This window comes from Gavia stellata, chromosome 4 (assembly GCF_030936135.1).
Source record: "Gavia stellata isolate bGavSte3 chromosome 4, bGavSte3.hap2, whole genome shotgun sequence".
Classification (NCBI taxonomy): Eukaryota; Metazoa; Chordata; class Aves; order Gaviiformes; family Gaviidae; genus Gavia; species Gavia stellata.
Window position 1 is genome coordinate 78,157,158 of NC_082597.1, and position 13,323 is coordinate 78,170,480.

At 45.5% G+C, this 13,323-nt stretch overlaps 1 protein-coding gene across 1 annotated transcript in view; it reads left to right on the forward strand.

Moving 5' to 3' along the window:
• The first annotated feature begins 256 nt into the window (after positions 1 to 256).
• PRR5 (proline rich 5) overlaps positions 257 to 13,323 on the forward strand; it is a 51,277-nt gene continuing 38,210 nt past the window's right edge. Inside the window, exons 1-2 of the mRNA XM_059816509.1 lie at positions 257 to 387; positions 10,806 to 10,886. Of these exons, the coding sequence (XP_059672492.1) occupies positions 257 to 387; positions 10,806 to 10,886 (212 nt within the window). The remainder of the gene's footprint in view (positions 388 to 10,805; positions 10,887 to 13,323) is intronic.

A 13,323-nucleotide genomic window follows, 5' to 3' on the forward strand; every position in this document is an offset into this window, starting at 1 on the left:
TTTGAAAGGACTGGAGAAATTATTAACCACAGTTGATGACGTCAGAGTTGATCTGATTAAAGGTTTGTTTTCTTGCTGGCAGAGGTGTGCTCCGTAGAGACTGGTTCTCTCTTCTTTTTTTTTTAAGTTTCTTTTTTGAACAGCAAACGGAGGGAACTGCTCGCATTGCTGCCGCTGCCGCTGCTCCAGCTGCGTGTGTGTGTGTGTAAACAGGATGGTGTATCTGTAGCTGCCACGCGCAAACACACATTTGACCATGAGGACTCTTCGCAGGTTGAAGTTCATGAGTTCGCCCAGCCTCAGTGATCTGGGCAAGAGAGAGCAGGCAGCCTTGGATGAGCGGGGGACCCAGCAGCGACGGGCCTGCTCCAACGCTACCTGGAACAGGTAAGGTCTCGCACGATGTGCTGACCCCTCTGCAGCCTCTCCATGCTCCCGCGGCCGTGATTAACGTGCAGGTAGCCGGTCTGTCAGCTTGCAGGAAGGGCTGCCTTGCTCCCAGCTCAACAAGATTGCAGTACGTCGGGCTTCTGCGTTAGTGCGTTACACGTACCGGAGTTCGCGTTCGAGTAAAAGACAGGAGTGGCTTCTTTCCTATTGCTGTTAACCTTTCTCCGAAGGCTGATAGCAAAGAGCCTTTCCTGCAGATGGCTCAGCCTGCTCTTCCTTGTGACGGACAAGGACTTATTTCGCAGGGTCCAGCTACAAATATGTCTTTGTGTTTATCTAAATATTCTCATTTGAAGTTGATTTGATTTATTTTAGTTTAAAAAAATGTATATATACACAACTGTTAAATACATTCTTTTTATCTGCATAACTATATATATTGCTGGTTGTTGATACAGATATGACAAAGTCTACTCCATTTACTCACATCAACACCAGTATCTCTGTGCGCGTGTCTATGTGCGCATGCAAGCACACGCACTTTGGACAAGGAAAAATAAGCCCTGATTGTTTTCTTTATTGTGTTTATACATCTGAATTTTATTACTGTTTGACAAAAAAACCCTATGCAAACATTTTGTTGAGAATGTATCACTTAGCACAGATACTCAGAAAGCATCTTCATGACCGTTTTGGTGACACTCTTAAAGATGAGTCTAAGTCTCTAAGTTGTTAGGAATTACATTCTTATGTCCTTTTTGAAAATGAAGTGTCATCTCCTGGGTCACAGCTTGGAAAGCATCATTTGTAATACTTTATAATTGTATGGCGGTCCAGCTGTAGGAAGAAAAATACCAGTGAACTGTAGACATATTTATTAAAGGTATTTGAGTACTGAGCAAAAAAAAAAAAATTACAAAATACCACATCTTCTGTCCCTTTCACCGCTTGATTTGTGGTTTCATGCCTGCATTATGAATTAGTTGTTTAGTGCCAGCAGCCCACCAAGCACTGAGAATGTACCGGTCACAAAGACCGAGTTTCTGCTCAAATACCATGCTATTTCTGTGACCCGGTGTTGCCCCTGAGGTCTGTATGGTGGTGGTAATTAAAGGCTAGATTGGGCCACCTTGGCTTGTGCCAGTCGGGGCTTCACTTGGCCAGTAGCTCCACGGGAAGCAGCAGGGAGTGAGATACTCCTGGGTGTGAATCAAGGTGACAGTATACGGTCCCCAAAGTCTTTTTGTGATGGTGTGCTGATGGCTTTTGTTGGCAGGGATTAGCGTTTCCAGGTCTTGCTTGCAGAGAGGGAGCCGTGGAGGTGGATGCGAATGGAGGGCAGGTCAGGCACCAGGCTTGCTGGGAGCAGGAGAGCTCCAGTCTTACGGGCTGCTGATACTCAAAGCAGAGGGTTTTCCTAAGTGAGCCGGAGCAAGAGTTTGTTATTTTTAATTCAGACAGGACAGGCATAGCTCTGGCCAGAAGTGGTTGCTGATCAGCGAGCTAGACTTCTGTGCATTTCATCCAAACGCTTAGACAACTGTCCCATCACCTGTTCCTGGAATAGGTGTCTGTGAGTTATCCTGTCGCCGCTTCGTGTGAACTCAGGCCTAACGGTGCTTTCCTGCTGCGGGATGCCTTTTCCCTGTGCAGGGATTGCCAGGCCGTCCCTGTTGTGATGGCACGTGCCTCCGAAACACCTTGGGAGCGCTGGCAGAGCGGCGTTCATGCGGTGGCAGGCTGGTGCTACCTGCGGTGGCAAGTCAAGTGGGCATCGCATGCCTGTGCTAACAGCTGCCTAAAGCTACGGCAAGTAGTGCAGACTGCAAGCCAGTTGCACTGCATGGGCAGAGGGAAGGCCCTTCATTTCTTATTTAATAGTGCAAGGCTTTCTCCTGAGTGGAAGAGAGAGTGAGGGTAATTCTTCTTTCAGGTGCAAAAAGACTTGTATCCTCACTGGAGCTTATCCTCAGGAAAGCCAGGGCTTAAATGATGTTGGATTAGTCGGATTAAGAAGTTATCCACTGTAGCTTCTGCCTATCACCAGTGCGTGCTCATCCTGGCTTGGTAACAGGGTCTGGTCTTGGGGGAGCTGGTGTTCAGCTCTCCTGGAGAGACCGTGGCAAACTGGGTGTCTAAACTTTGACTCACCAGAAATCTCAGGTGGGTTTTGAAAATCTTGGGCTGTGGAAGGTCTTTTATTTTTCCCCTGCAAAATTAAAACACCCCAACAGAGGACTAGCATACCATACTTTGGTTTATGGGAATATTTGTTTTTCCAAATGAAAGGATTGCCTGTGCTGTTTCATTCTGTGCAATATCGAGCGTAAGAGCTTGCTGATGAAGGAAGTCGAGGTGCAGCAGCCGAGCTCTTCCCTCTCACCAAGCCTGGCTGTTCCATATTTAAATGTCGGCTGGTTTCTTGCCTAATGTTAGCAGCTGTGCCTGGGTGTGGCATGTGTGTATCTGCTTTTGAAAGAGGCTTTGAGAGGTTCATCAAAACTGATGTGGGGAGAGGTAAAGCACAACCCCACGGCCAGCCCTGCCCCACACGAGCCTGCTGATCCCGCGCTGAAAGTCAGCCCTTTGAGGTGGAGCAAGCATGTTGCCTCGGCCCTGCCGGGGACCGCGCCGAAACGCTGCAGAGCCGGAGTTTTGCTGGTGGGATCTGCATCAAGGTAGCAGCTCCGTCACTGTGGGCTTTTTTCCGAGGAGGATGTGCGGCTCCCCTTCTGCAGTCGCCTTGTGTCCTTCTCTGTGGCTACAGCCTGGCTGCCCAGCGACGACCCCTCCGCCGCCACCTCCGCTCTGTTCAGACCGGTCTCAGCCCTCAGGCTGTTTATACCAGAGGATGCTTGCTGCTTTCTGACACCAAGGGAGGGCAAACTGCAGGAGCTTAATCGCAGGGTTTGGTGTGCAGGGGCCACATAGCACTGAGGGCTTAGCAAGGAAGGTCTCTTCCTCCCTGATAATTTTCCTTCACCTCCAAACTAAAATGCTGTAAAACTTCTCGACACTGTTAGATCAAAGGGAAATCAGTGCCAAGCTGCTGTCTGCTACTATGCAAATTAGACTTTATATCACGGCTTTTTTGAGCTTGCTTTCCCATGAACCCCAAAAGATCTGTACAGCAACACACCGGCAGCGTGCGTTAACTAGCAACCGACAGCAACATAGTGGAACAATATAGTTTCGTTACAGCTCACAGAATTTGCATGGGATTAAAATAGCTTAGATTTTTTTGCTAGCATTGTCTTCAATTCCTTTTCTCCCCCCCTTTTCTGCTTCAGGCAAAAAATGAGGGCTGAATGCTGACTAAACCAATTGGACTGAGAAACCCAGGGTTTTTAATCTTGAGCTTGCAAGCCAGGGGGGCCTCTCTAAGGGCAAATAAAATCCATCGTGAGGTTTTCATTCTGACTGAGCTAGCACAGACCGCCTAATCAGAAGCTGATACTGTCTGAGTTGTGCTGTGGGAAAGCCTCTAGTCAAAGGCACTTAGATCCTCTTTGGTGTAAGAAAATGGGGAAAATTCACAGAAACGTGAAGGAGCAGGAGATAGCTAAGAGCAGGCAAAGAAGACACAGACGAGATGCCTGTGACGTTAGCGAGATCATCAGTAAATCCAGGGAGACATAAGGAATCAGAGTTTTATGGTTTGGGCTAATTTTTACAGGGTTGTAATAAGCACAATAACTTGCTGTAAAATAATTTTTACAGTCATGGGATCCATATTTCATCTTCTAATTAAAAATGAATGTTTTTTCAGATCACAGGGAGGCTTTTCTAGTGGAGAAAACATTCTAGACCAGCATAATTATCTACTACTTCTACTCGGAAATTTTCTTTCTTCCAATACTTAGGGTTTATTTTGAAATATTTTGAAATGTTTCTGCCTGTCTGAGGATCACCTTCTTGTTCCTGATCCTTTATTTGGAGCCCTGTTCGGAGCATTTGGCCGTGTGCATTCATGGGGGGAGACAGAGCTGAGCTACAGGGTGGGGTGGAGGGGCGGCAGGGGGGTAGAAGGGGACTTCCCAGCTGGTCAAGCCACCACTGCACCGTGGAGCATGTGCCAGCCTTGATTACAGTAATAGAAAGTGGTGGGGATGGAGAATTGCTGCTCCCCGTAGCCCTCCAAACACATTTTTACTTGCTTGAATGTGGGTATAATTGGAAGCCAAAATCTCCTTAGTCCTACGCTCTGTAGAGATATTAACTCTTGGTAACGCTTCAGGGAAGTCCCTTCACCTGTCTGTCTCAACTTCTTCATATGTAAGAGTAGTGTTTATAGTTGGTGAAGTTAGTGAACTAATGCCTCTAAAACTCTTTGAAGACAGAGGTTTGCAGACCAGCTTATTTTCACTCATATGATCCAGTGCGTAATTGCAGCCTATCCCTCTTTGCAGATTGCTTTACCTTCGGTAGACATTTCAGAAACGTAAGTGGACTAGCAGCTGCAAGCTTATTTTGAAAGGGTCAAGGCCTCGTGGAAAGCCTGTGGAGTTGCAGCTGGACTGAAGCTGTGCGAAAATGGGCTTCTCCCAATTGGATTAAGCAAATTCAGGAAAAAGAGGTTTTATTCTGGAGCGAGGGTGTCTTCAAGGAGGTTTTGATGCAAGTATATCAGGTTAATTATTGTTAATTAGCTATTCCCGTAACTGTCCAGAGGAAATGAGCCCTAAGTCACTAAGTCACTTTTGAAAATGAAAATGTTGCCTATAACTACCCGGTACTCGCAGGGTGTGATTATTCACACAGCATTGTTTTCACTCGTGGACTTCACCTGGAGCATTTGCAAACACTAAATAAAAAAGGCTGTGATATTTTCACCCATGCTGTTTGCATGCGAAGGTAGTGACTACTTCAGAGAATCAAAATTGCCTGCGTGCTGTGCACGAGTGAAAACATGGGCCACTCCGCCTGCTTTTCCAGGAAACGCCGGGAGGGAGGGCCACGGCGACGGTCGAAGCAAACAGGACGTCAGGATTCAGACAGAGACTTGCGAACCCAACTTTGCAGTTGTTTCTCAGCTCTGCGGACAAACTGATTCTGACCTGGCAGAAACCAGTGTCTTAATCACAATAGTTTTTCCTTCTTGGCTTCTTAAAAACATCAATGAAAGAATGGGAGTGGTACTTCAGTGCTGGGGGGGGAGGCAGCTTCCCACCCACCAAAGGCAGCGGTGTCTGGGTGGACAACTAGCGACTCAAGGGAAATGCATGTTTTGATAGTATTGAGCTACTTAGGCAGTGGCTTTCTGTTACACAAAAATCAGAATAATAAACCCCACCCTCCTCGTCTTGGCTTTCATGATGTTAGGCTCCTTGGGAGTGCTGTCAGCGAGCATCCAACTTTGGGGATTTACACCTTCCAGATCCCTTTGTGCTAAAGGCAATGGTGGGGAAGGTCTGCCCTCTGTGTGCTGGAGCTGTCATTCCCCGTGTTTCAGGCGGCCAAATAGTGAGTCCTGGAGCCGCTGTCTCCTCTGGAGCATCGGGCAAATCTAGAATGAGTGGTCTGTCCAAAGAAGTGAAGCTTCTTAGGCTGCTGGGTTGATTTTTGTTGCTGTGAGTGCCGCCTTGGGTGTAGGTAGTTTTCTTCTGGCAGTCTGTGGCCACCGTGGGATAGATAAGTACAATGCATTGCTGGAGCCATCTGACATTTTGTCTTAATTCTAAAGGCAACCCCCCCAAAAAACCTGGTCTCTGCGGTTTTCCAATCCTCGTTTCCCCTCCTACAGCCAGCCTGCTCTAGCCGTGCTTCTCTCTTCCCTGCCCACCCACTGACCTGGGGGAAGCCTCTTCCCAGGCTTCTTTCTACCCCGCTGCTGGTCTCTCAAAATGTCTTCTTCTCACCATAGTCTTCAGACCAAGAGTGACCCACGGCATATGTTTTTATGGAAAAGTGCCAGCAAAATGTATCTTAGTGCTTGGACTCAGGTTGAATAATACTGCCACAGCAATTAATCCCAATTCATACCAGTTGAGGAGCTGGCTAATGAATTGGTGCTGTGCTTTCAAGAAATGCCATAATCCCGTAACTCAGAGATTGGCCTTTTCTCGCAGCGTGAGGGTGGCTGTAGCTTGTTTCAAAGGTGCACAGAGCTTCCAGGTCCCCCTTGTTCCAGCAGAAGATACTGGTGGGGGAGTGTTAGAAATTGCTCATTTCCTTAAGCAGGAGAAAGTGCAGTGCTGCAGGAGTAGGAGGTTACATCTGCGCTGCTGTGGAAAATGTATCTGTTGGTACAACACAGCAAACCAGAAGCATTTATAACCCTGGACGCACAGTATGGGGTCTGGTCTTGATTGGAGACTGGAACTTTATTCACTACTGAGCATGGGCAATTCAGGAGCTGACCTGGGTTTTGGTGTCTTTTGGGCTCTTTTTTGTCTTCTCTGCGGTGCTGTGTTCTTGTGCGCACATGTACGCACACAGCAGCTACAGGGAAGGTGTTCAGAGTAATATCAGTGCATGAGTGCACCCACTATTAACTGTCATGTTGTAAAAGAGTTACAGAAGGGAGTTTACAAGGGATTTCCAGTTCAGGTTAACTATTAAAATATAAGTTTAATTACATACATTATTGACTTGAGCCTCAGTGGAGGCTGGGCACAGGCACAGGCAAAGCTGATCCACCCACCTCAAACATCTTGCAGGACTTTGTGTAAGCAGCAGCTCAGTTTTTCTTCACACCAAAGGTTGTATCATTCCGACTAAACGCTTTTAAACAGTCACTCATTGTAGAAACCATAGCATTACTTTGATTTAAGCAAGGGTTGGGTTTGGTTTTTTTCATTAGCTTAAGGTAACTAAGAAGGTTTAAGCTAGCTTTTTATTATCCTGACACCACCTTACGCCACTTGATAGCATCCTGGTTATTCCGACTCCTCTTTGTTGCCTCTTGAGCAAGTGTGGAGGGCCAGATGACGGTGGCATTCCCACACTACCTGCAGCCTGCGACTGCATGCCTGCACCTGCAGGCAAGCGCTGCTGTCTGCAATAGGAAGGAAAGGCAGCTGGTCAACGCAGCAGGGCCAAGACTTGTTTTCCAGACAAGGCAGTTGTCCCTCACTACAAGGAAGATCCCAGCCAGATTAAAAGATCAGGATGTTTTATGTAAGTTCAGTTCTACTACATGGGCAATAACTTAAATGCTCACAACCTGTACCCCTAAGTTCTTGTTAAAAAAGCTTGCTCTCTTATTTCTTTGAGGAATAATAATGGACCTGTTAAGCTGGAAAGAGAAAACCTCCCCCTCATTTAGAAAGGAGTGCTAGAGAGAAGAGCGCACTGGCTTCTAGGAGAGATGTTTAGTCATTCTTCTCTGCAGAAGGCTGGCAGGGAACATTGCAAAGTTCATTTCCGAATCAGAAGAGCGTGTAAAGACTGCTTGTTTTATTCACTACGTTAATCGTACTTCACATATTACTCATAATATTAAAATACCCAAGTCGCTTCACTGTATACCAGAGACATTTAGCTGCCAGTTTTCAAATAATCATAAATTGAGTGCGTCTGTTCAAGCCAGCCAAAATAAGCTGGGTTAGATCATGAGTGTATGTCTGTGCACGTGGGTGTAGGGGGGAAAGAGGGACCACCGTGGCGCGGGGAGTGCTTAACGCCTTGAAAACGTCGTCAAAGGAGCAAGCGAGAGAAGAGGATAATGGTTCCTATTTTTATCTGCTCGTGCATTTCTCCACAGCGGGTCATATCCTTCACCTGCCACTTTTAATTTCCTTTTTCCACAAATGGACGTGGCTGAGCTTTTCTAACAGTGCATCTTTTTGCTGTTCAGCGATGTTGTGTGCCCGCATTTCGAATCTCGCAGTGAATAGCGTCGGGTTTACCTTCCAGCCCAGTCCTCTGCTCCCAGCAAGCTTTGAAAGGGGTTGTCTTACCAGGGTCGGGGCGATTTAAGGTGGGTGCCTGAGGTCCCCAGGCACACTCCACTGCCACCTGCCATAGCGCCTGCAATGACATCCCCTTGCAGCCGGGGCGGAGGTATGTGGCTGGATCTGGTCCTGAGCCAGCCAAGCTTGTCCACCAGTAGGAATCAGGCTTCCTCCCTCCTGAGACCTTACAAACAGATACTGCCTTTATCTCTTCTTCACAAGACAGGGCAACCCCAAATCCTGGTACCTCCAGGATGGGCAAATCTGGTCCTGTTTTTGCTTTCCAGAGCTCTGAAGCTGGTTGCTGCTCCATTGCACCAGACTCCAGCGCAGTGGGACCAGGGGGAGGTCGGCTGCAAAGCTCTGAAAAACGATATTGCGGAGTCACTGGTAAAACCAGATCCCCAGGAGGGATGTGCATGCTGTAGCTTCTCATTCTTGGAAGACCTTTTCAGTAGATGTTCTAGGCGTGAGATTCGAGTCGGTGGCTCTTAAATACCCCTCCTGAGCCTCCCTGAGGCTGGTGGTTGTTGTTCCTTGCCTCTGCTGAGTACAGGCTGGGAGGTGGCATGCAGAATGAGAGACACCCAGGGAGGTGGTGCAGAGCAGGAAGACTTCTGCCCTGTGTTTTTTGTAATATGCCTTAAGATGTCATCTCCCCGTCTCAGGTGCAACCTTGAATAGGAAGAGCCTCATGCCAAAATCTGTATTTTTCCTTTGCGGTTCGTAGGATTGTGAGGGAAGAAGAAAAAAAAAAACAGTGACAATGATGGCATGTAATACTGCTATTGATAATCACATTGCTTTTGTTATGATTTTCATAAAAATGTCTTAAAACATCCTTTAGTGGTAAGAGTCATCATCTTTATTTTACACATGGGGTAACTGAGTCAGACAGAAATGAAATAATTTGCAGTCACTGCCAGTGGTGGGAATGGTCATTTTGGTAAAAGCAGTCATATTGGAAACTGAGTAGCAGTAGTACGAGCAGCGGAGCGGATAAAGGCTCCTTTCTTGTGTGTTAGTGTCGGGAAGCTGAAGCATCTGTGTGCGTGTCGAATAAAGGCTGAGCTCACCCTGCAGTATATTCTTGGTCGCATGAGTATTCTTTCCTTTTGGAGTCAAAGCTGTGAGGCTGTAAAAGGTGGCACCAGGTTGGGGAAGGGGAAGGAGACTTCTGCTCCCTTCTACTAATGCTGGAACAGGTTTGGTCTCACCTTTCACTGGCATTTCTTTACCTTTGTCCTCAGACCTAAGCTCAGTGATTTAGGCTGATGTGTCATGACACTAATTGTGTCATGGGTATTTCAGGAGCATTTCACAGTTTCATCTTGAAGCACATACTCATTTCAGTATTCACTTCACCTTTGCGGTGCAGTCTTGTTAAGTTCATGGGACTGGTAAGCATCCCTGCTAAGCACGTGGATTGCCAGGTACCTGCAGTACCTGGCAGGTTTTGCCATTCAGCGTCCTAGAATTTATGGGGCTGGTGGTCCAGGGACGGACAGCATTGGGTATGTGACTTTCTGTTGAGCTAGAGAATTTTGTGGTCTCAATCCTGTCTTGATTTGCGTCTGATTGCAGCAGAAAGTCACCGCCTCTAAGCAACATCTGCTTGCAGAACAGTTACAAATGGCGTTGAAAATGAAAGGGGAGCATTTTTGTAGGACAGATGGTTTGCCTATGCCTAGCACATCGCTGCCTCTCTCTCTGTCCACCTTAGAAACTCTAGACCTGTTGTTCTTTCAGTACAGCCTTGATTTTCCTTCAGCTGGAGCAACAGCGTAAATCTTTGAGAAATGAGTAAAAGGTATATAGGAAACAGTCTTTTTAACCAATTGCCCCTTTTCTATTGTTTCATTTTTGAAAATGAATGATGGATTGGTTAAATTGACTTAAAATAAATAATTGCCTAGTGTTTTGGGGGGGGGGTTTGTTTGTTTTTTTTTTTTTTTTTAAGAACTAACCATTCTTCAGATTCCTTTCTAGTAAAGGGATGCTATACTTGTGGGTTAAACTTCAGCTATGGTGTCCAGCCTGGATAAATGTTGACTTGTTGTTAAAGAAATAAAGTAACCATAGCTCAGACAAACATACGCCAACAATGCCAGCAATATCATGACTGATCTCATAGTGAAGCTCTTAATTGTCTCTGTGGTGAGCCACAGAGACAAAAATATACTTAAAAGACTTCAAATATACTTAATATATTAATATATTAAAAGTTATACTTAATATACTTAAAGTACCTAAAATATATAAGCCTAAGTTTGCTGGTTTCAGATGTGCAACTGTTGAAGTTACCAAGTTGGAACAAATGAAAAAGAACTGATCTTCAAAGATGTCATCTATTTTCCAGGCAATAATTCCCTTTAAGGCATCTGGGATGGGGTACCAGAAGTCATCTATGACTTTTAAAAAGGTCCTGCAGTGTCTAGGCAGAGGTGTTAAGCTTATTGTGGAAGCGATACCCTTCTAAAATGATGTCGGGTGCTAATGACTCCTAATGTCCTCTTTCAGTATCCACAATGGAGTAATAGCCGTGTTCCAGCGTAAGGGTCTCCCAGACCATGAACTTTACAACCTCAATGAAGGAGTCAGGTAAGAGACTCGACTCTACACAAGGTGTTATTAGCCAGCATGCACAGCACTGCTTGCTAGCACTCGCTTGAAAGCTTCTACAGCAGTATTATGGGGTTTTTTTCCCAGTGGTAGTTTCAACCAGTACAGTCAATTTGGCCGCAGTGAATAGCTGTTGGTGATGTGTGTCAACACCTCGCCGTGTAGCGAGAGCTGGGTTCCTCCTTCTGCAGAGGAGGTATTTAGCTGTGAGGAGGATGGATTATTTCAGAGTCTGTCTTGCTGTACTGGATTGAAAGAAAGCACGGGGAGACCTGGACCCCTTTACTAATGCAGCCCTATACCACTGCAATGATGCTACCCTTTCCATAGGTGCCAGGCCTAGCTCTGGTGCTTCCCTTGCATCCGTGGAGGATGTAAAGCCTCCAAGTGTGACATGGCAAGGAAAGATGTCCTGCCTGATGGTCCCTTACATCTAGCTGCTCCTTCCATGCAGGCTGAATATGCTGTAGATGTTACAAAATATGAACTTTTTTTTTCCTAAAAAAAAAAAAAGAGAAGGTGAAAACCCTACCATTCCAGTTATTTAAGTTACAGTTGCAAAGAAAAGTTTACCAAGAGATAAGCTGATACCTGGATTTACAGCACTTTATTTTTTACTAACTTTTTCTAGCACTTATTCTCACTTACTAAACCCTCTCTCACTGACAAGGGCAAGGTAGTAGATTTCGTTTCAGAAGTTTATCCCAACACTTTGAAGAATAAATGGTGGAAAAGAAGCTGCACTTAAAAAAGACAGACAGCCTATTACATTCCCTGGCTGTCTTTAGATAAGAGCCTCAGTAATTCCCTTTCCCTTACTGCTTGTTCCCACTCCATCCGGGCACTGGAGTCTGACAAAACCCACAGAATATCCAGATATTCTGGGATTATCTGTCCCTGTCTGGTTCCCAGTCTGGGATAGGTGGTCCCCTCTGGTTCCTTTAGTTGTGGGAATATCTTCAGAGAAGTCCAGGTGAATGACATTTGGCCTGTGATCTCTCTTTTTCCCTCTCTCTCTATCTTTTTGAAATTAAAGGAAACTTATTCTCCAGTTATTTCTTACTTCTCTGGGGAGAAAATGACATACAAAGAATAGCTTTTCTGGGATAGTTGTCAGTTAGCATGATCCATCAATCATTTTGAGTTAGTTATTGGAATAATGGTTAATCATTATTACTGTAAGTGCAGTTAGGATTCTTCAGCTTTATCTGAATGACAAAAAATGGTAGTTCTGGGCTGAGATTTCCTGGCCCAATGCGTTTGCCTCAGGATGCTCGTCTGCTGGTTGGAGACAAGAGGAAAAATTATCTGTTGATGTGACAGAGACAAATACAATCTTGTATGAACCAAAAAATAGAAGATGGATGGATGGATGGATGGATGTTATGTGGTAAATTGTGCCCAGATTTTACTTTACCTGGGTATAAACCCTGCACCATGATGATGCTTGCTAATATAGTTGTGTTGAATTTATTGCAACATCCTAGGCAGCTGAACAGGCAAGCTAACTAGAAATAGACTGATTTTTTTTCCATTTTATGATGGATTTGCTGCCACATGATAGACCCATTTCTTTTTCTAAGGGTAAGGATAATGCTGCTTTGTTGTTATCTTGGCTGATGGCTCAGTTTTGCTCTGCTTCCTGGAGAACAACACTTGGTGACTCATACCTGAGCTGATGGACGAAAGACTGTGAAATCTAGACGGAGCTAGAAAGCTGCTGTTGTAAATGAAGTATCAGCACCATAACTCTCGTGGGACGAGCGAGCGTTTGGTGAGATGCAGCATGGCTTTTGAGACTGGTTCTTTGCTGCGGCTTTGAGGTTGTTCCCTCTTGCCTCTGACTTGGCCGGAACAGCCTTCTAATTTATTGCCAAAAGCTGTCCGTCCTCTCGGTGACAACTCTGAGTTTGTTTTTGTGAAGCTTCTCGTGTGTGTCCTGCTTGCTTCATTCGTAGAAAAAAGCTAAGATGAGAAAACTGCGAGCGGGCAAAGAGGACACAACAGCTGAAAGATCTCTCTCTAGAGGGGAGCACGGTAGTGGTATTTTTTAAACGTGCCTGTTCACACGTCCAGCCACGGCCTCTTCCCAGAACCTACTGCATTCCTGCTGTGTGCTTCATCTTACTGCCGACCACAGCCAATGTTTTAGGGCCTCACGACTATTTGCAACCAAAGCCTTTTTGCCTCACTTAAATTCAGCTCAAAACCTAACTAAGAAATTATTGATTTGACACATAACAAAAATATTTGGCTTATTACTATTGTTCCTTAATTCAAAGTAACTTTCTTTGGGTCAATGTTATTATTGAATGCAAAAGTATCTGATTCATAAACATGACCTCAGAAGTGGAACAAGTGTATATTTGCCTTACGATTGTTTTAGATGTATTTTCCCCATAAGTACTTAAACAAA